The sequence below is a fragment of the Phaethon aethereus genome, assembly GCF_964289735.1.
Source record: "Phaethon aethereus genome assembly, chromosome: 3".
Classification (NCBI taxonomy): domain Eukaryota; kingdom Metazoa; phylum Chordata; class Aves; order Phaethontiformes; family Phaethontidae; genus Phaethon; species Phaethon aethereus.
This window is the reverse complement of record NC_138576.1, coordinates 47840602-47862399: the sequence shown is the minus strand read 5'-3', so window position 1 is coordinate 47862399 and position 21798 is coordinate 47840602. Positions and strand designations below refer to the sequence as shown.

General features: G+C 39.1%; 1 protein-coding gene across 1 annotated transcript in view; it reads left to right on the top strand.

Annotated features, from left to right (window-relative positions):
- The window catches only part of ASCC3 (activating signal cointegrator 1 complex subunit 3), a gene marked incomplete at its 3' end in the record, with an annotated part of 268274 nt that overhangs the window by 94396 nt on the left and 152080 nt on the right, over positions 1-21798 (top strand). The window contains exons 11-12 of the mRNA XM_081998093.1: positions 15665-15841; positions 19013-19084. Coding sequence (XP_081854219.1) covers positions 15665-15841; positions 19013-19084 — 249 coding nt within the window. The remainder of the gene's footprint in view (positions 1-15664; positions 15842-19012; positions 19085-21798) is intronic.

The following is a 21798-nucleotide window of genomic DNA, read 5'->3' as shown; positions in this document are numbered from 1 at the left end:
GATGTCTAGAGCCATTTTGTCTACCCTACATTACTCAGTTTGGCATCCTGTTTCTGCTTCATTTGGATACAAATCTCCCATAGATCCTTTCCTTCTATGTCTGTTAAGCCTGTGCAGGTAACTTAAGGAATATAAAATCTGAGGCAATTTTGTCTTGGGTACTGAATTCTACCCTTAGTGTGTCTATCATAATATAGCAGTATCTTGCTTCAACACTCATTTAAAAAAATAGCTCTCTAGGGTGCTTTAATCTTCTAGGATTTCAAGGTTTGTTTTACCTACCAAATTGGAGTTTAATTCATCTGGAATTGAAGCTACTCGTTTGTAACCCTTGCCTAAGTGAAACCGTTGGGAAGAAAAACAAATCACGAATCTTGAAATTAACTGTGTCGCCACCTTTCTGAAGACTTTATTTATTCTAAGTTGATAATAAAGGCAGTATTGGAGACCACTGTGAATCTTTACAAGAAGGTAGTTGGAGAGAGGGAAAATTTACAGTATAAAAATAGACTAAAAAAACCCCACAGTTAAACAGAAAACAAAACTACTTGTAGAAATATTTAGAATTATGCAGTAGAAAACAATTCCAGACAAACATTTTGAATTACAAGACTCCAGCTTCAGCCCATCCCTGGAGAATGTCCTTCTGACTTCGAGGATTCCGTAGGAAACATTAAACTCCTCTCCAGCCCTTCTGAAAGTAGTTCTGGAACATATTTTTCATTGATAGCTGTAGAAACTTCCTTTTCATTCAATATTCATGCACACAGGAGGTGAGAATAATTGTTCAGTTTTTAAAAAACAAACAAACAAAAAAAAACCCCCCGAAACATTTACAACATCAATCTAAAATATCCTTATGTCAATTACACCAGTTCAGTAATTGCTGAAATCAATTACCTGATTTGTATACTGGCTTCAGACATCAAAAATATTGACTGTATTTTCCTAATTTGTAGTGGAGGGCTTCAGAAAGTGCTAAGACAAGAAATTAAAAGAAAAATCCATTGCAGATTAATAGTCACTAGATCAGACTGTGGGCTGTTACCAGGGGCAATGCTGGCAAATATCATTGACATTTTCCCAGTTTCTGTACTGTCCCTTTTGGCCACCGTGGGAGACAGTGTATTGAAGTAGTTGGATTTTTGGTCTGACCTGGAACAGTCATTTCTTCACTTCTAGGACAGAACGGTGATAAATTCCTTTGAATACTACTTTAGCCTTTTCAATAAATCACCAATAGCTACTCCAGTAATGGTGTGTACCTATAGTTTCATCTGGATCATACTTCCCTAGCTTGTATATAAGACAATCTTATGAGACAATGTCATGATTCTTGTGCAGGTCAGGATGTATATTGTAGTGCTTTTTACAGTTTGCAGGGCTTGTTATGCTGTCTTGTAGAAAAAGCATCTCTCTTGTTCTGTTGAAGTGTATGAGGGTTGTTTTGCTTAGTTGGTGGATAATAGAAAAACAGGCAATTGATTTTTTATTTTTGTTTGTGGGTCTTTTTAAGAATTAGTATTCAACTAGCTACTTGGGCCTACAACTGTGCCATTAAAGAATGTTTTGAGATCCATATTCATATGCTGTGCAAATACAGCTATACAAATATATTCTCAAAACAGGAATGTCCTGATGAATTAGCAGGTCTGCCCTAATTTGTACCTTAAAATACTTGAATTATGGTTGTACATTCCCCCAGATGAACACTGAGTCACACCACTTACTGTAAGACCTTAACATGTTCATTTTAACTTACGGCATTTTTTAGAATTGGGTTTTTTTAAAACGTGAAAGAAGCATATACATGCTGACAGTTTTACTCATAGCAGAATGAGCAACATATTCGTGCATGTTTGCACTTTTCCAATTTTAAAGAATGGTTTTGCAAGTGATTTAAATTGACTTTGCTAAACATTTTGGTGGGAAAATTGCTTTGAGCTCTGTTATATACTGCAGGTATAACATCAAACAACTTCTTTGAATCCAATTTATAGCTTTGATGTTTAAAGTTTTAGTCTAGAGCATAATGCAGATGTAAAACTGAAATGCTTAAACTTTTTAATCAAACTTTCCACATTTACAGAATATCTACTAAGCCTGTTAGCTTGAAAGAAAAAAATTGACTGCTTTTACAGGACACTGAATTATTTTTTCGTAATTATTCAGAGATTTTGATGACTTCTTGCTGCTTACGGGTATTTTTCCACAAAAAGCATACTGAATATTATACTTGAGTGACATGTGAGTTTTTGATACCTTCTCTCAACTATGTGAATGATAAATTAAAGAAAAGAAAATCCATAGTAAAAGAATTCTCAGATTGTGGGGAGCCAAAGGTCCCATCTTGGACACATAAATATTGTTATCATCACAGTCTCGTTCTTCAAATTTAAGGTTCAATTGCTTTATGTTTTTGCATTAGATCAACAAAGTTGCTAGATAAATAATAGGTAGGACAACACAGCAGGACAAGCAATCCAGGAGATTCCCAGAGTGCATTGATGAGAACTTCCTCCTCCAGGTGCTAGAGGAGCCACCGAGGAGAGGTGCTTTGCTCACTCACTGACAAGGGAGAGGCTCGTTGAGGGTGTGAAGACCAAAGGCAGACTTAGCTGCAATGACCATGAGGTGGTGGAGTTCTTCTCCTTCCCCTGAAAATTCCCATGTTTCCTTTCTTTCCTCATGACATCTTACTGAAGAAACTTTCCTTCTCAGCTGTCATATAGTTTTCCTTGCTCTGGAAGAATTTTCAATATCTCGAGTTCCTTATTATCTCCTTTAGCTCTTTTTTTCTGTCCATTTGGTTCCCTTTTTGACCTCCTTACTAGAAATCAGAAGCAAACAAGTTCAGAGGCTTCTCACCCAAAGCCAAATGCCTAATTGTTGTCAAATTAGGAATTTTTATGTGCTTGGAATACCATTCTAGATTAAGAAAATTTGAGCAGTTTAAACAAACAAACAAACAAAAAAAGCAATGCTGATAGCTAGTTACCTAAAAACAGCTGATTAGATCTACATATCTTGTGTCTAATGGTAGCCCACTGTAGTTCGTATATGTATTTTTGGGGACTAGAATGGCATTGGCATTTCCTTTGGTTCTTCATTTCTCATCTTGAGTGACTGTTGTTAGTCTGTTGTCTCTTTGGTGTCCCTTATATAGGCTAATCAAGTTTCTGAGCATCTTCTATTACAGGACAAACCAAACAAGCTTATTGAAACCTTCTACAATAATTTTTTTGGCTTCCAACTATAGTGTTGCGGGGCTTTTTTCACTGAACTTTCTTGTATTTGCGATTGTATTTTTAAAACATGTCAACATGGGTATAGAACTTCTGTGTTAGTTTTGGTTGTGGCATATACAGATAGAGCGTTTTCTTCCTATTACTCAATTCTGTCCTTTTTATATCTCTCAGATTTGCATGTACTTAATTTGCTAATTTATCATCTTCAGAGCGTGCATGCAGATGCTTGTTCATTAAGTCCTCAGACAAACCTCTTTATAGCTGCTGCAGGATTCACTTGTTGCTGTAAGAATCTTTCCTGAAAATAGTTTCTCATTTTGCAGCTGTGGCCTGTTTTAGAATGAGCTAAATTAAAAGAAATTTAATTTGAATGGGACCATCAACCTAGATTTATCTGTATGGCTGACGCACACATCAGTTATCTTAATTCACAGAATCACAGAATCACTAAGGTTGGAAAGGACCTTCAAGATCATCAAGTCCAACCATTAATCAAGCGCCACCATGTCGCCTAAACCATGTCCTGAAGCGCCACATCCACACGTTTTTTGAACACTCCCAGAGATGGTGACTCCACCACCTCCCTGGGCAGCCTGTTCCAATGCTTGACCACTCTCTTGGTGAAGAAACTTTTCCTAATATCCAATCTAAACCTCCCCTGGCGCAACTTGAAGCCATTTCCTCTTGTCCTATCGCTAGTTACTTGGGAGAAGAGGTCAACACCCTCGTCGCCACAACCCCCTTTCAGGTAGTTGTAGAGAGCGATAAGGTCTCCCCTCAGCCTCTTCTTCTTCAGACTGAACAACCCCAGTTCCCTCAGCCGCTCCTCATAAGACTTGTGCTCCAGACCCCTCACCAGCTTCGTTGCCCTTCTCTGGACATGCTCCAGCACCTCAGCATCCTTCTTGTAGTGAGGGGCCCAAAACTGAACACAGTATTCAAGGTGCGGCCTCACCAGGGCCGAGTACAGGGGCACGATCACTTCCGTACTCCTGCTGGCCACACTATTCCTGATACAGGCCAGGATGCTGTTGGCCTTCTTGGCCACCTGGGAACACTGCTGGCTCATATTCATCCGGCTGTCAACCAGCACCCCCAGGTACGCTGGGCAGCTCTCCAGCCACTCTTCCCCAAGCCTATAGCGTTGCATGGGGTTGTTGTGACCGAAGTCCAGGACCCGGCACTTGGCCTTATTAAACCTCATACAGTTGACCTCTACCCATCGATCCAGCCTGTCCAGATCCCTCTGCAGAGCCCTCCTACCCTCCAGCAGATCAACACTCCCACCCAACTTGGTGTTGTCTGCAAACTTACTGAGGGAGCACTCGTTCCCCTCATCCAGATCATCAATAAAGATATTGAACAAGATCGGCCCCAGAACCAAGCCCTGGGGAACACCGCTTGTGACCGGCCGCCAGCCGGATGTGATGCCATTCACCACAATTCTCTGAGCTCGGCCATCCAGCCAGTTCCTCACCCAGTGAAGAGTAAATCTGTCTAAGCCATGAGCCGCCAGTTTCTCCAGAAGAATGCTGTGGGAGACGCTGTCAAAGGCTTTTCTAAAGTCCAGGTAGAAAACATGTACAGCCTTTCCCTCATCCACTAGGCAGTTCACCTGGTCATAGAAGGAGATCAGGTTGGTCAAGCAGGACCTGCCTTTCATGAACCCATGCTGGTTGGGCCTGAGCCCTTGGTTGTCCTTCATATGCCCCGTGAGCACTCCCAAGATGAACCGCTCCATGATCTTCCTCGGTACAGAGGTCAGGCTGACAGGCCTGTAGTTCCCAGGATCCTCCTTCTGACCTTTCTTGTAGATGGGCGTCACATTGGCAAGCCTCCAGCCTTCTGGGACCTCCCCTGTTAACCAGAACTGCTGATAAATGATGGAGAGCTGCTTGGCAAGCTCCTCCACCAGCTCCCTCAGTACTCTCGGGTGGATCCCATCAGGCCCCATAGACTTGTGGGTGTCCAGGTGGCTTAACAGGTCCTTAACTGCTTCCTCCTGGATTATGGGCGGGTTATTGTGCTCTCCATCCCCAGTTCATCCTCATCTTCCAGTTCAGGGGGCTGAATACCCTGCGGATACCTGGACTGGCTGTTAAAGACTGAGGCAAAGGTGGCATTAAGTACCTCAACGTTGTCCTCATCCTTGGTGACAAAGTTCCCCGCCATATCCAGTAAGGGATGGAGATTCTCCTTGCCTCTCTTTTTGTTGTTAATATATTTGTAAAAACATTTTTTATTATCCTTTCCGACTGTGCCTAGATTGAGCTCTAGCTGGACTTTTGCCCTTCTAATTTTGTCCCTGCTTGACCTAACAAGATCCTTGTACTCTTTGTGAGTTGCTTTCCCTTTCTTCCAGAGATGATAAACTCTCCTCTTTTCCCTGAGTCCCAGCAAAATCTGCCTGTTCAGCCAGGCCGGTCGCCTTCCCCGCCAGCTCTTCTTACGGCACATGGGGACCGCCTGCTCCTGCGCCTTTAAGATTTCCTTCTTGAAGACTGTCCAGCCTTCCTGGACCCCTTTGTCCTTCAGGACTGTCTCCCAAGGGACTCTCTCAACCAGTGACCTGAACAGGCCAAAGTCTGCCCTCCAGAAGTCCATGGTAGCAGTTTTGCTGACCCCTGTCCTTACTTTGCTCACAACTGAGAATTCTGTCATGTCGTGGTCGCTAAGCCCAAGACGGCCTCTGACCACCACATCTCCCATGTGTCCTTCTCTGTTTGTAAACAGCAGGTCCAGTAAGGCACCTCCCCTGGTGGGCTCACTCACCAACTGTGTCAGGAAGTTATCCTCCACACACTCCAGAAACCTCCCAGATTGTTTCCTCTCTGCTGTGTTATACTTCCAGCAGAGTCCAGTAGACTGAAGTCCCCAAGAACAAGGGCCAGCGACTGCGAGACTTCTGCCAGTCGCTTGTAGAATGCTTCATCTGCCTCTTCATCTACACCAATGCACGCAGCATGGGCACCAAACAGGAGGAGCTGGAAGCCATTGTGCAGCGGGACAGCTATGATGTAGTTGCCATCACAGAAACATGGTGGGATGCTTCTCATGACTGGAGTGCTGCAATGGATGGCTATAAGCTCTTCCGAAGGGATAGGCAGGGAAGGAGAGGCGGTGGGGTGGCTCTGTATGTTAGGGAGTGTTTTGAATTGCATAGAAATCGAAGATTGAGAAGACCAAGTAGAGTGCTTGTGGGTAAGGATGAGGGTGAAGGCCAATGAGGCAGATATCCTGCTGGGAGTCTGTTACAGACCACCCAACCAGGATGAAGACACAGATGAGACATTCTATAAGCGACTGGCGGAGGTCTCGCATTCGCTGGCCCTTGTTCTTGTGGGCGACTTCAACCTACCGGACATCTGCTGGAAGTATAACACAGCAGAGAGGAAACAGTCTAGGAGGTTCCTGGAGTGTGTGGAGGATAACTTCCTGACACAGCTGGTGAGTGAGCCCACCAGGGGCGGTGCCTTACTGGACCTGCTGTTTACAAACAGAGAAGGACTGGTGAGAGATGTGGTGGTCGGAGGCCGTCTTGGGCTTAGCGACCACGACATGATAGAATTCTCAGTTGTGAGCAAAGTAAGGACAGGAGTCAGTAAAACTGCTATCATGGACTTCCGGAGGGCAGACTTTGGCCTGTTCAGGTCACTGGTTGAGAGAGTCCCTTGGGAGACAGTCCTGAAGGACAAAGGGGTCCAGGAAGGCTGGACAGTCTTCAAGAAGGAAATCTTAAAGGCGCAGGAGCAGGCGGTCCCCATGTGCCGTAAGAAGAGCTGGCGGGGAAGGCGACCGGCCTGGCTGAACAGGCAGATTTTGCTGGGACTCAGGGAAAAGAGGAGAGTTTATCATCTCTGGAAGAAGGGGCAGGCAACTCACGAAGAGTACAAGGATCTCATTAGGTCAAGCAGGGACAAAATTAGAAAGGCAAAAGCCCAGCTAGAGCTCAGTCTGGCCACAATCGTAAAAGATAATAAAAAATGTTTTTACAAATATATTAACAACAAAAAGAGAGGCGAGGAGAATCTCCATCCCCTACTGGATATGGCGGGGAACATTGTCTCCAAGGACGAGGACAAGGCTGAGGTACTTAATGCCTTCTTTGCCTCAGTCTTTAATAGCCAGTCCAGGTATCCACAGGGTATTCAGCCCCCTGAGCTGGAAGACGGGGATGGAGAGCACAATGTACTCCTCATAATCCAGGAGGAAGCAGTCAAGGACATGCTAAACCACCTGGACACCCACAAGTCTATGGGGCCTGATGGGATCCACCCGAGAATACTGAGAGAGCTGGCGGAGGAGCTTGCCAAGCCACTCTCCATCATTTATCAGCAGTCCTGGTTAACAGGGGAGGTCCCAGAAGACTGGAGGCTTGCCAATGTGACGCCCATCTACAAGAAAGGTCAGAAGGAGGATCCTGGGAACTACAGGCCTGTCAGCCTGACCTCTGTACCGGGGAAGGTTATGGAGCGGTTGGTCTTGAGAGTGCTCACAGGGCATCTGCAGGACAACCAAGGGATCAGGCCCAGCCAGCATGGGTTCATGAAGGGCAGGTCCTGCTTGACCAACCTGATCTCCTTCTATGACCAGGTGAACTGCCTAGTGGATGAGGGAAAGGCTGTGGACATTGTCTACCTGGACTTTAGTAAAGCCTTTGACAGCGTCTCCCACAGCATTCTCCTGGAGAAACTGGCGGCTCGTGGCTTAGACAGGTTTACTCTTCACTGGGTGAGGAACTGGCTGGATGGCCGAGCCCAGAGAGTTGTGGTGAACGGCGTTAAATCCGGCTGGCGGCCGGTCACAAGCAGTGTTCCCCAAGGCTCGGTTCTGGGGCCGGTCTTATTCAATATCTTTATAGATGATCTGGATGAGGGAATCGAGTGCTCCCTCAGTAAGTTTGCAGAGGACACCAAGTTGGGTGGGAGTGTTGATCTGCTGGAGGGTAGGAGGGCTCTGCAGAGAGATCTGGACAGGCTGGATCGATGGGCAGAGGCCAACTGTATGAGGTTTAATAAGGCCAAGTGCAAGGTCCTGCACTTTGGCCACAACAACCCCATGCAACGCTACAGGCTTGGGGAAGAGTGGCTGAAGAGCAGCCCAGCGGAAAGGGACCTGGGGGTGCTGGTTGACAGCCAGCTGAACATGAGCCGGCAGTGTTCCCAGGTGGCCAAGAAGGCCAACAGCATCCTGGCCTGTATCAGGAATAGTGTGGCCAGCAGGAATAGGGAAATGATCGTGCCCCTGTACTCGGCCCTGGTGAGGCCGCACCTTGAATACCGTGTTCAGTTTTGGGCCCCTCACTACAAGAAGGATGTTGAGGTGCTGGAGCGTGTCCAGAGAAGGGCAACGAAGCTGGTGAGGGGTCTGGAGCACAAGTCTTATGAGGAGCGGCTGAGGGAACTGGGGTTGTTTGGTCTGGAGAAGAGGAGGCTGAGGGGAGACCTTATCGCTCTCTACAACTACCTGAAAGGGGGTTGTGGCGACGAGGGTGTTGGCCTCTTCTCCCAAGTAACTAGCGATAGGACAAGAGGAAATGGCCTCAAGTTGCGCCAGGGGAGGTTTAGATTGGATATTAGGAAAAATTTCTTCACTGAGAGGGTGGTCAAGCATTGGAACAGGCTGCCCAGGGAGGTGGTGGAGTCGCCATCTCTGGAAGTGTTCAAAAAACGTGTGGATGTGGCGCTTCAGGACATGGTTTAGGGGACCTGGTGGCGCTGGATTAATGGTTGGACTTGATGATCTTGAAGGTCCTTTCCAACCTAGTGATTCTGTGATTCATCCTGGTTGGGTGGTCTGTAACAGACTCCCAGCAAGATATCTTTTTCATTGACCTTCACCCTCGTCTTTACCCATAAGCACTCTACTTGGTCTTCACAGTCACTGATTTCTATGCAATCAAAACACTCCCTAACATACAGAGCCACCCCACCACCTCTCCTTCCCTGCCTATCCCTTCGGAAGAGCTTATAGCCATCCATTGCAGCACTCCCGTCATGAGAGTCATCCCACCGTGTTTCTGTGATGGCAAGTACATCATAGCTGTCCTGCTGCACAATGGCTTCCAGCTCCTCCTTTTTGGTGCCCATGCTGCGTGCATTGGTGTAGATGCACTTGAGCTGGTCTATCGATTTCAACTCTGGGATGCCACCCTTAGGCTCATCTCTAGTGACCCTGGTTTTAAACCTTCCCCTCTTCAACTCTAGTTTAAAGCCCTCTCGATGAGGCCTGCCAGCACATAAGCAAGAATCCTTTTGCCCCTTGAAGACAGTTGCACTCCATCTGCTGCCATGAGGCCCGGTGCCGTGTAAACCGTCCCATGGTCAAAAAACCCAAAATTCTGACAACAGCACCAGCCCCTGAGCCATGTGTTGATCAGGTGTGCTTTCCTGTTCTCTTCAGCGTTCTTCCCTGTCACTGATTCTGCCAGTCACCTGCTTTTCTTGTCACCAGTTATTTCTTATTTACTGCATATCATAGATAAGATTATTGAATAGAGTCGGGCTTAGAAAGCAGTTAGAGGCATCCCTTTTTAATTGCTATTTTTCAATTATACATTCTCTTTAAAATCTGTCAGTTCATCAGCTTGTGATAAATTTAATACATGTTTTTGTGTTACTCTGTGATGTTAATTTTTAAACAGCATGTCTAATGCCTTACATGAGTCTGGATCTATCTTGTTATCTTTTCTGGCAACCTTGTAGATGTGTAAAAATGTCTTTTTTAAAACAACATACTTTTTTAAAACAAAACCTAATCTCCATTTGTTTGGAAAATTTTATGTATCAGATATTTGAATTAATCTTCAGAAGCTTTTCTGTTACTTTGCATGGAAGTGATGTCACGAAGTCATTCTGCATGTCATTTTTTATTATTGATATGTGAACATTTTTCCATTTTTGTCATATATCCATGGAGTTTAAAAGGTAATAGTGGTTGTTATATGTTTTACGTTCTTTCCCTAATATGGTAAAGCAGTTAATCTGATTTTTAGAAGGGTCCATATTTCTTTTTGTTTCTTAGTTTGAGAACAAAACAGTGAGTATGGCGTGAAAAAGCATTCTGTCATTCAAGAAAAAGGGACAAGGCACTGTGCAGGGCATAGAAATCTCATAATAGGTATATTCAAAATGACATTTCTTAAGGCAAAGTATTGCATCTTTAATATTTAGCTGACGGAAAATAATATGGCTTCTAATAGTGCTTTCTGCATGGTTACACTTTTTCCAGTACCTCTAGATTTTTAAATATGTTCTAAATGGAGGACTGAGATCACAGTATTTTCAGGGTTCACTGGAGGCAGAGTAAAATTCATTTATAAAATTACTTAACTAGATGGTTGCCTAGTAACAAATGCGTTCTGTGCAGTGTGTTTGAGTTGTAGATAACGTCCTGTGTAGAATCTTCAAAACAGTGTTAGTAATTGCATTTTTACTGTATACTTTTGATTTTGCAATTTTGCTGTTTTTTCCAGTTTTGTTCCTAAAACTAGGAAATTACCACCTCTGTGGACTGATTGACAACTTCTTAATTCTTTCATTAGACAGTAAACAAGGTATCAATAAACAGGTAAAGACTGGTGAAACATTCTAACAAAATTCCTTCTTAGTCATTTTGAAACATCTTTAATTTTTTTTTTTTTTAATGTTCTAAGAATTGCTCTTTTGTTTTCCTTTCTTTTTCTCCTTTTTTTTGGCTAATGTGAAAAACATAGATTTTGTGAGAAGCTGAGACTTAGAGGCATTCTCAGGGTAGGGTGGTATCTAACTAACTAATGTGAATCCCTGTATGCAGTACTTTATCCTTACCACTGTTGAGCAGGGAACTCGGGAATCTAAGAATTCATCTTGCACATCTAGACTAATAGCTAAGAAACACTTGTGTCTAATTTTCTGTGTGTCTTTAGTGTATGTCTGAAGGGCATACAGAATGACTGTAGAGGGTGTGTTGAAGTGACACTGGGTCATCTGAACATCAGATTAATTTCTAGCCAGTGGACAATTCTTCAAAGATTAGAATGTGTAAACTTGTCTGCTTCACTTAATTCTGTGCTCAAGTTGAACAATCAGGGATATGCTTTCCAGCTTGATTGTAATTCATCTTGTGAATGTGATATTTTAATATATGGAAATGGGAAGACTTCCAAGATCACAAAGTTCAGGAAGAACTTTAGAAGTCAGATAAAAGAGTATCTCTGTGCATACTCTGTATGCTCTCAAGTGGCGGCTGTAATGTAATGAGATGATATGCAAATCTTAAAACCTATTAAGAAGAAAATGATCCTGGTATGATCAATTTACAATACGGAGAGGCACTTCCCATACCTGATCCTTCATCATTTCCAGTGTAAATGCAGATGATGCTTGAGTGTGGAAATTGGTGCTAGATAGCTATCTTCTGTTTATTTTTTTCTGTATACATGGAATGTCATGGTGCGATAATCATGTTCTGCGAACGTGTATGGTAAACGTGCTGTCTGTTCTCCACATGCCATCATGAATGCTTCTGAAATAGATACACTAATTAGATATGTCAATTAAATATAGTTTTGGCAATTTCATTTCTTACTTCCAGTGAAATATCAAATCAATAAAATAAAGTAAATCTTTCAAAGAACATGATGTGCAAATACTGTGATAGTCCAGTTTTCCAAAGAAAGCCTTGTAAGTTCCAAATAGTGCTTATATTTTTACTGAGATAATTCAATACATATGAAGATTAAAATGGTTGAGATTGTGTGCCAGTAGTGAAGAAAATGCACTTAGCTGCATACCACCAGCCAGTGATAGGGAATATAAACAGCAAACTTTGTCATCCCAAATGTCTTTTTAGTAATTTTTACTGCGATTTCAGGAAATGACTGTGTGTTCATAGTGTCTTGTATATGAAGGTACAATCTCTAATTGGAACTTCTAGGACCAAATAATAAGTGATCCAGCACATGAAAAGTATTAATGGACTGTTTTTACAAAGGACATCTGCATACTTTCAAGACTTACTTTTCTTTAGAAGTATCTGAGAGCAAAACATACCAATGCTTGCTCTTAAATGGGAACTCAGAAAAGTATTTGAAAAATCTATGCAGAGAACTCTGTTCTAAAAATGTGTTAGAATTCTAAAAACCATTATGAAAAATAGTCTATAGTGCTTGGATAGATGAATAATAGATAAATAATTGAAACTGAATTATAATCACAGAGAAAATGCAAATATAAATCATGAGTTCTGTTTGCATATTCAAGTAATTTTGTTTTTCTAATTTCTAAGTTTAGCATAGTTTTTGTCACTGCTGCTGTTTGTATGTTGTCGTGTATAATTAAAAGAATAAACAAAACTTATTCTATGTAGGTGTGCGAAGATGAGACACATAGGGTTTTAGTTTACAGTTTGAATTTAATGTGACCGTAAAATAAGTGGGAGAATTGTTGTGATACATTTTGCCCTTTATGGTAAATGCACCTCTTTTTGCTTCTTGATTATTTTTATATATATATATAAATTACTGATCTTTTGTGTTGCTAAATGAGTATAAAAGTAGATGGTAAAAAATAAATATTTTTTTTTGTTTGGATGACCTTGAAAGCAGTTAAAGGTATTGATGGAATGATTTAGAGTCTTAATAGTCTTTAATTATGAAGACTAATAAAATGTTACTATACAGCAAAAGACATTATTGCCTGATTTCTTATAGCACTCTGACTTGATTTTTGTGGCTTGATATAAATAGAAAACTAGTTATGTGAATAATTTGCAAATTTAGGATTTATAAATCAAAAAAATTATATAGGCACTATATATGTCTGCAGAAATATATGTAAAGTATAATATAAAATATACAAAAATATATTTTGTTTTAAAATGTGATGTGCATTTTAGTAATTTTAATTAATTGCTTGTCTTAAGTCTCTGCTGTGGTTTTCATGTGGAATTCAGGGTTTTCAATCAGCTCCTTAACTGCAGGGCCAACTGACAGATCAGTGAAGTTAAATGGCTGCTTTTTACAAAGGTTTTGAAAGTTGCAAGTCTCAGTAAACTGTAACCGTTCTCTAGGCATTGTTTATGTTTTGAAAGAAAACTCCGAACAAACAGCTTACAGTTAATTGCTGTAAAAACTCATACTTTGGTGGTTATTGAGCAGTTCTTCTTAATTGTTTAAGGACTTGAAATGCTTTCCTACCTTCAGATGGAACTGAGAACATTTTCAAACTAGTGCTTTCAGGCTCTTGGGAGATTTGAAAAAAAATTGTTATTGAATTTAGCAAAATCAAATAATGTTTTCCAGATTGTAGCTCAGTTACACTTTCAGATTCTTGTACTTATTATCAGGTGATTGTGAACAAAGTACCGGATAAACCAATCAGCAAGTGGTTACTGCTATTACAGATACCAGTTTAAAAAAAAAAAAAAAAGGTGTGGAAACATGAATGAAATTAAAATTTTTTACCGAGTGCAGGTGCGGAGGCGCTGGCAGCAGGGGCTGCAGGGGCGGCCTCTGTGAGGAGAGGCTGGGGCTGCCCCGTGCCGGACACGGCCAGTTCCAGCCGGCTCCAACTGACCCACCGCGGGGCACGGCTGAGCCCTGCAGCCAGGCTGGTGGTGCCTCTGGGAAAGCATATTTAAGAAAGGTAAAAACACTGTGCAGCAGTTGAGAGAGAGATGGGCGTGAGGAAAAAAGTGTGAGAAACAAGCCTGCAGAGACCAAGGTCAGTGCAGAAGGAGGTGGTGCACCAGGGGACTGACCCAAAACAACCAAACAAAAAAGAAAACCACTCACTCCCCACACCCCACACCCCCAAAAAAACCCAAAAAACAAACAACAAAAAAAACTCCAAACCACCAAACTCAGATACCTCAAAACTGTGTGGTTGAGTATAGCCCTTAGGTCATAACATAATCCAGCTATAAAAAGATGTGTAAGAAATTATAATGCTTCTTTTTACTTGTAAAGGTGAATGCTGCTTTTGTTCCTGCAGGTGGGAGACTTTTGAAAATGAAATCTCTCGTTTGTACCCATCATCTTAAAATTTGCATTTACATATAAGAATTTGTTGTACATGGGCTTTCCTTTGCAAAGCTGCTCTTTGTGTAAGTGCAAAAAGGTCAATCAGCCGGTTTTCTGTGTCGTTTTGTTGGTTGCATATATAGTTTAAGCATCCAAATTTTTGTGATGGGACATGTCCATTACCAGGTAACATAGTGGTTTACACTGATGTCTGTGGAGTTGTGGGGGAGGTTTCTTTTGCGATTTCATTTATTATTTTGGTTTATTTGTTATTCACCAGGTCTGTGTTATTCTATGGTGTGTTTTATCTTCCTCGAGAATGTCTTCATATGCTTTTTAACAATCTTTTTTCAAAACTTTTAATACGTCTGTTTTAATTACATGGCACTTCCTTTCACTTTAATTCAAACACCTGTATTCTAATAAAACCTCATATTGTTTTGAACAGGACTTAGACAGGTAGAACTTAACAGCCTTACTCATCATGAGACATTCACGCATTTAAGACAAATTGGGGACCTTGTATATGGCTTCAGTTATGCTGTATAAAAAGACCTTTGATGAAAATTACTGTGAATTGAACTTCACTTCTAAATAATTATGCTAGTAAGAAAGTTGTGAGCCAGCCTACCCAGCTGTTAATATTCCAGAAGGAAATGGGAAAATTGTTGCATACTTTTCTCATTCAAGTCTTTTGGCTGGTTTCATTCTTTTTGAAAATTACCTGGAAATACATATAACATGCAGGATTTTATATGGAACAGAGTATTTCATTGTAAAGTGCCATTTCTGTCCCTTATCAAATGGGAAGGCATGTAATACAAACATTTGGGGCATTTAAAAAAAAAAAAGACAGAAAAAAATGTCTATTACACAGTGACTTCTTGGTATTTAAATATCTTCAACTCTGTAGATGTACTGCTACATACTGCAGAAATGAAGATAGTAATGAACTAGAATAGATTGCCTAAGAGAGTTGTGGAAATGCCTAAGCAAAAGCCAAGGAATGATATGAATTACATTCTTTCTTTTCAGAATTGCTGTGTGATTTGGGCTAAGGAGGAAATGATACCAAATTATCTGTCCTAGTTTTGCCTATAAATTAGGCTATTCCTTCTTAACAAAGCCAGTTTTACTTATATTGTTCCTCCATGTCAGTTAATGACTGCTAACCTTTTGGAGGGCAAAAGTACAATAAAACAGAAAGATGAATAAGCAAGATTTGATGGAAATGCAGAGCGCTCTGGTTTCTTCTACAGGGTAATCACTAACTTACACCTATTGTTCACCTTTTGTAGAAAATATTAAATGCTTCTTTCACATTACTGTTTTATAAGAGGTGTTTTAAAACTCAGTGCTTGATTTCTTGTCCCATAACACTTGGATAATTTACAGGTTTTCTGTTTTTCAATAGGTTGAATCTACACAAAGTATGATCAGGATTTTGGGCCTTTCAGCTACATTACCCAATTATCTTGATGTTGCTACATTTCTACACGTCAATCCCTGCATTGGACTATTCTACTTTGATGGCCGTTTCCGACCTGTACCGCTGGGGCAAACCTTTATAGGAATTAAGACAACCAATAAGGTAAATAATCATAAACGCCGAAGAAAGGGTTACTGTTTGTTTTGATCATGCTTCACGTATGTATGTGTAGGGGGTACTGGTTTATTATGCTACAGGTGTTTTATGAAACATATTTTCTTCTGTATAAAGATACACATAATTGAAAGATGCTTTAAGAATCATATTTCCTCAGCTTACAATACTTGTAAATAGGCCTTGTTGCAATTGCATACAAAGGTATCTAGCTTTGTATTGCCTCCGCTTTGCTAGTAAGTTTTGCTTGATTAAGGAGAAATCATCACCTTCAATTGCAGAGTCACTGTAGCAGCTGATTATTCTGCCTTTCTTGTTTCAGTTTTCCATTTTCCTAGAAACAGTGGCGCTTCTTGTTTGCCTATAAGGATGCATGAGCAATGCTGTAAGAAAAATATTCATTTATGAAATCTGGTTATATATATTGAAATGACATGCATTAATACTAGTTGGACATGAAAAACCTTAGCATGCTAAGCCGTTAGCTATCATATATGCACATCGGATAGAAAACACATTAAAGTAGTCCCTAAATAAGCTTCTTTACTCTCTGTGCTCTTCCTCATTTTGGAAAGCATTAAGTCTGTGGTCAGGTATAATAGTCTTATTAAAAATCCTAAGTGCAGTGCCACTTGACACATAAATTACAATTCTTCTTTTAATACAGGAATTAATACAAACCCTCTTCCATAAGATTTCCTACACATCTCACTAGCTGATGATGAAAGCTTATATAGCTCAATTTCTAGAAAATCTTATTCTGCTATGATTTAATTTAACAGAAACCAAAACATTTTCAATAAAAGTTAATTTCATAGCTTAATTAATAATAACATTTTTTTCTTTTTTGTAAAAATGGACATTGCCTTTCTTACTAAGTTAACTTTTCTTAGCTACTAGGTTAAGTACTTTGTTCCATCCGCAGTGCAGGAACGAAACTTATTTTACAACTGTAGGGAGCTATTTCAAGTCTATACACACAAGAATAGTTTACCATATGGTGCTTGCTATGATTTGCATATTTTAACCTTCATTAATTGTTTCAAGTACCTTCACTGTTATTTGCTGTTGTTTTTCTTTAATCTTTTTCTGATACTTGACGTGAATATTTAGTTTATTTCCATTGTAAGGTAAAAAAAAGGCAGACTGTATTTCTTCATACTCATTTAAGAATGCATTTGTGATTTAAAAATCAAAGATCTATTCAAATTTTCTTATAAAGTTTGAAATTATTTTTAAAAAAGAGTAAGTTTTCTTTAAAAAAAAATGAGGAAATATTAAGAGGTAGTAGTTATTCTGAAATGTGAGTACCTGGCAAAGACAACTGTTCTGCTAATACTGCAGCCAGGAGTTTGTCTTTTTGCTTTTCAGAAGAACGTCGTTACAGATGTCAGAGAGTAAAATACATTTTGCACTCAAGGTAATACACTTTATAGCAAATGAAAAGTAGAAGTATTAATCCTCTTTAAGGATTCTATTCAGGATAATGCTAATACTAAAGCCAACAAATTATTGCCAATATCAAAATCTTTCTGCTCTATGTGAGAGGAGCAAAACAATCTAAAAACCCCCAGAATCAAAAGCAGTTGTTGCAGAACATCAGCAAATGCAATAAATACTATGTCTATATCCACTCTGATGAGTTGCAAGCAGATAGAAGGCTATTAGTTTATTTAGGAAGATGCTTTGCCACAGCTTTCTGACATCCTTCATCCAAAAAAACTCCAAAAAAATTTGAGACTGATTAGTGACTTGCTGAATCACATGCAAACTGTAGGTAAGCTTTCAAAGGCAAGGACAGCATGGTGTATTTATTATGCATAGAAGCTAGCCAGGAAAGCTCTTAAAACTCTGTACATTGAAACTCATAGAGCATATGGGACCAAGACTAAAGTTTCGCTTCTTCAGTTGGAGGTCTGTTAATGTCAGAATTTTAGTTTATGCATGCTTATGTTTTCCTTTTTGGGTATAAATGGAAAGAATCCGCAAAGTTGCATTTCTATATATGTGTGTATAGATATGTCCACATTTTTTCATTTCCACATTTGATTTTCATTTCTTATTTGAATTATTATTTGGAAAATATATTATATATTTTATATATATATTATTTGAAAAAATAATTAATTAAAATGCTGACCTCTTATTTTGAGAATAGACTGGCTACTTGTCTCTTGCAAACATGTCCATATTGTCTCGTCTTTTTATTATTATGCTTGTACAATGCCAAATATGAATGTTCTCTTCTTCCCTCAAAACCTGTTTTAAAGCTGTGGTTTTCAACTTTCAGCTATTACAGATAAGTCCAAGTACTAAATTTCCATTTTTGAATTCATACATACTTTGGTCTTGTAAAACATTTTGTTGCATCAAAAGAAGTTGGTTAAAAAACAACTATCTTTCTACCCATGAATGCACAAATGAAGAATGGAGTGATTGCTCTGATTTTGAACTTCATTTATTTATTTTGGTTTGTCACAACCTTAATACTGAGGTGCATGCTGTTTATATTGTGATACATTAAAGAAATTGGGAAAAAAAAACTTCAGAGTAACTTGAAGAATACTTTTTATTCTAACTGAACTCTTTATTTTGGAACTTCTCTGAAACATTTTATTTGTTCATAATTGGAAACTCTGTACATAGTATTCCCACTGTTCCCTGTGCATGACCCAACTATGAATAAATTTCTGTTTTCTATGGCAAAAAAGCTGACAATGGTAGTTTCCTGGGTATATATATCTGCAATGTAAAAACTATTTTTTATAGTACCAAATGGAAATAATTAGTGTTAGGTAAGATGATGTATTAAATGGCTACTTCATCACTATCCTGTAGAAGTAAGATTCCTTAATATGAAACAGATAAATTAAAAAATAGAACTGGGTCACATCTCTTTCATCATTAAAAAAAAAAAAAGGCACGTAATAGATTTTCTATCCATTGCCCTTACTTGTATTTTTTTCTACTTATTTTCATGTTCTATTTGTGAATTGAAGAATACCAAAAAGATATTGTTAGGAATGAGAATCTGTGTATTATAAATTTAATTGCATAATCACATTTTTTTCATGGATCACTGTAAGTAGCTTGATATGTAATAGAAAATATATAAAGACAGAAATGCTTTTAATAGGAGGTATGATGTTTGTCTTTTAGGTGCAGCAGCTGAATCATATGGATGAAGTATGTTATGAAAATGTGCTGAAGCAAATAATGGCTGGACACCAGGTATTTATTTTTTGTTTCAGTTTGCATTCAGAACACATATAAATAAATTAGTTTTGATCATCATAGCAATGTGTTAAGAAATATGTTTTTATTATTTATTAAATTATTTTGAGATATGTCACTTTGGAGGTCATCTCTAATCTTGAAAGCCCTTTATAGAAACAGCATGCACGAAAATATAAATGGGCTAAATAAGTTTCTATCTTAAGGTGAAAATTCCTGGTACTTTATATATTCCTTAAAGTAAGTAATGTATATTTATGTCACTTTTTTAAAAGGACATGGCAAAGTAGAGATTTTAGAGACCTTACACTTCAGCACATTCAATGATTAAAAACAGAAAATATACAGTACTGAGTCTTTCTTCTTAGCCTTTCCCGTATCTTTCAAATCCTAGTGAAGAGGTGAGGGATGAGAATTATGCAGTGTTCAAGACATGGTGCACAAAAGCTCAGCATCTGTGATTTGAAATATCATGGGGTTTGTGGTTTGTTTTCTTTTTAAAGGAAGTAGTCCTTCATTTTGCTTTGCAATAGGGGTTTCTGCAGTGAATTTTCAAGTTTGATATTCCCTTCTGCTGAGATGGTGGGCTTACCTCATTTGCCTGAATAGTTTATCATTCTGTTATAGTTGTGCTCCTGAATCACCCACACACAACGTCTCATTTTTATTAGAATTTTGCCCATACAGCAGTGTAAGTGCAGCAGTAGTTGTAGCAGGTATGGTACCTGTTCAGAGCAGGAATGGAGTTAGTGCAAGGTGATCCTTGAAGTGGCTTTTCACTAAATCACATTATATGTAAAACTCTTTCCTACACAGTCACACGAAGAATTGCACATTTTCCCTGTTTCACAGAAAATTCAGATTGTGGTGTTTTTTGAAAGATGAACAGTGGTTTATGACTTGGGGAAAAAAGTATTTCAGCAACAGCTTCTTAGTCCTCCTGGCTCCCCCTGGTTTAACACCATTCTTCCATTTATCTTCTCTTGTTGGTATCAGTTACTGTTGTTACATTCAGAAAACTTTCATGAAGATTGCATATGGAAATTATGATATTTTCCTGAGTGAAGACTTTTAACAAAATTTGTTGGCAGGACCAAGGGAACTTTAATTTATTTTCTCCTCATGCACGTAACTTACGAAATTCCTAACACTGAGGTGCATTTAGTTGCTAATTTTTCATTTCTTGCTATGATTTTGTTTATTTTAACATGCTGTTCATAAACTGACAAGTAGCAGGTTCTTTAAATCAGTATGTCTAAATAGGTAACATATCTTGGATTCCCAGCAAGAAGTCGCATGCTGTTCCAGTGTATTTGTTGCACCTTTCTTCCCATCTCTTTTCTTCACACTGAGCAAAAAACTGTCTACAAACATATAATATTATTTGAAAAAATCAAGTACAATAAGTTGTTTAATTCTAACAAGCTTTCCTTGAGAATAGTTTTATTTCCTGTACTAGAAGTTAAATGCATGTGTTTTGTTTTAAGGCTTGAGCTACAGCTGAAAGAGGTCAAGTGAAGAACTGTAGTCTACTTAATGTTACAGTTTCAGCAACTGACACTATTGCTGATTTCAGTTGCTGAAAATTGTATTTCAAACCAACAACCAAAGAAGGAGTATATTTTCAGACAAACCAGAAGTGTGGTTTCCCTAGCTATATAAATGTTGATTTGGTTTCAGAATGCTTTGGTTAATTAGGTTCAATTGATTATAAATGTTAAGTATTTTCTTTGCTTGAAAATGTTTGTTCTGCTACGATGCAGAACTCTATTAAATACATGTCTAAATACCAACCAGTTACACTGGACATATCGTGAAATGAATGATACACAAATACTGGTAGAGAGACTTTGACAATGCAGAATCAAGCATATCAACTCATTGTATAATGCAGTTAATTATAGTATGTAGTATTGTACCACATATTAAAAATTCAGGATTTTTCCTTTTAATGAGTATGCTATGACAAATGATCTGTCTAATCATTAAACCAGTTACAGATGTCAAAAAAAGTGCAAAAAAAGAAAAAAGGTCGCACAGATATATCTACATTGAAGTGCCTGCCCCATAGTGGAAGGTTATGCTGGGAAGGTTTTCTTTAGTGTCTTTTCAAAATTTTTAGAATAGCCTTTGATTGTCTAAACTTATCACCTTCATCCAATTTTCTTAGTTTTTAGAAATCCATTAGCTCACGTCCACGTTCACCATAGTCTGTTACTGTCACGCTGTTACCTTTCTTAGCTTGTGTTATCCTTGAAACTTGTATTCATTTACATTCTACGTTTTAACAAAGCTGTAGTTATTTCTAATTATTTTCATCCCAAATCCAAAACACAGCACTATACCAGCTATCGGGAAAAAAATTAACTCTATCTTAGCCCAAACCAGGACAATATACTTTAGAAAGATATATTCACACCTTTCCCCCAAATACCTTGAAAAAATTTCCACAGCAGTTGTATATCTTCATGGAATTCAGGAAGTGGTTGGAATTGTATAACTATTCAGGCAGTAATGTGTAACAGACACAGATCTCATTAGCAGTGCTCCAAAGAGTCAAAAACCTACTTGTTCTCTTTGATACCGAAGTAGAACAAAGAAATACCAGACTCAGAGAAAGATATTTTCCCTCTTCTAAAGTTCCATGAGTTAATGTGCACCTTCCTGTTGCCATCAAACTTCACAGTATTGTCTCTTAAAATTCTTTACCA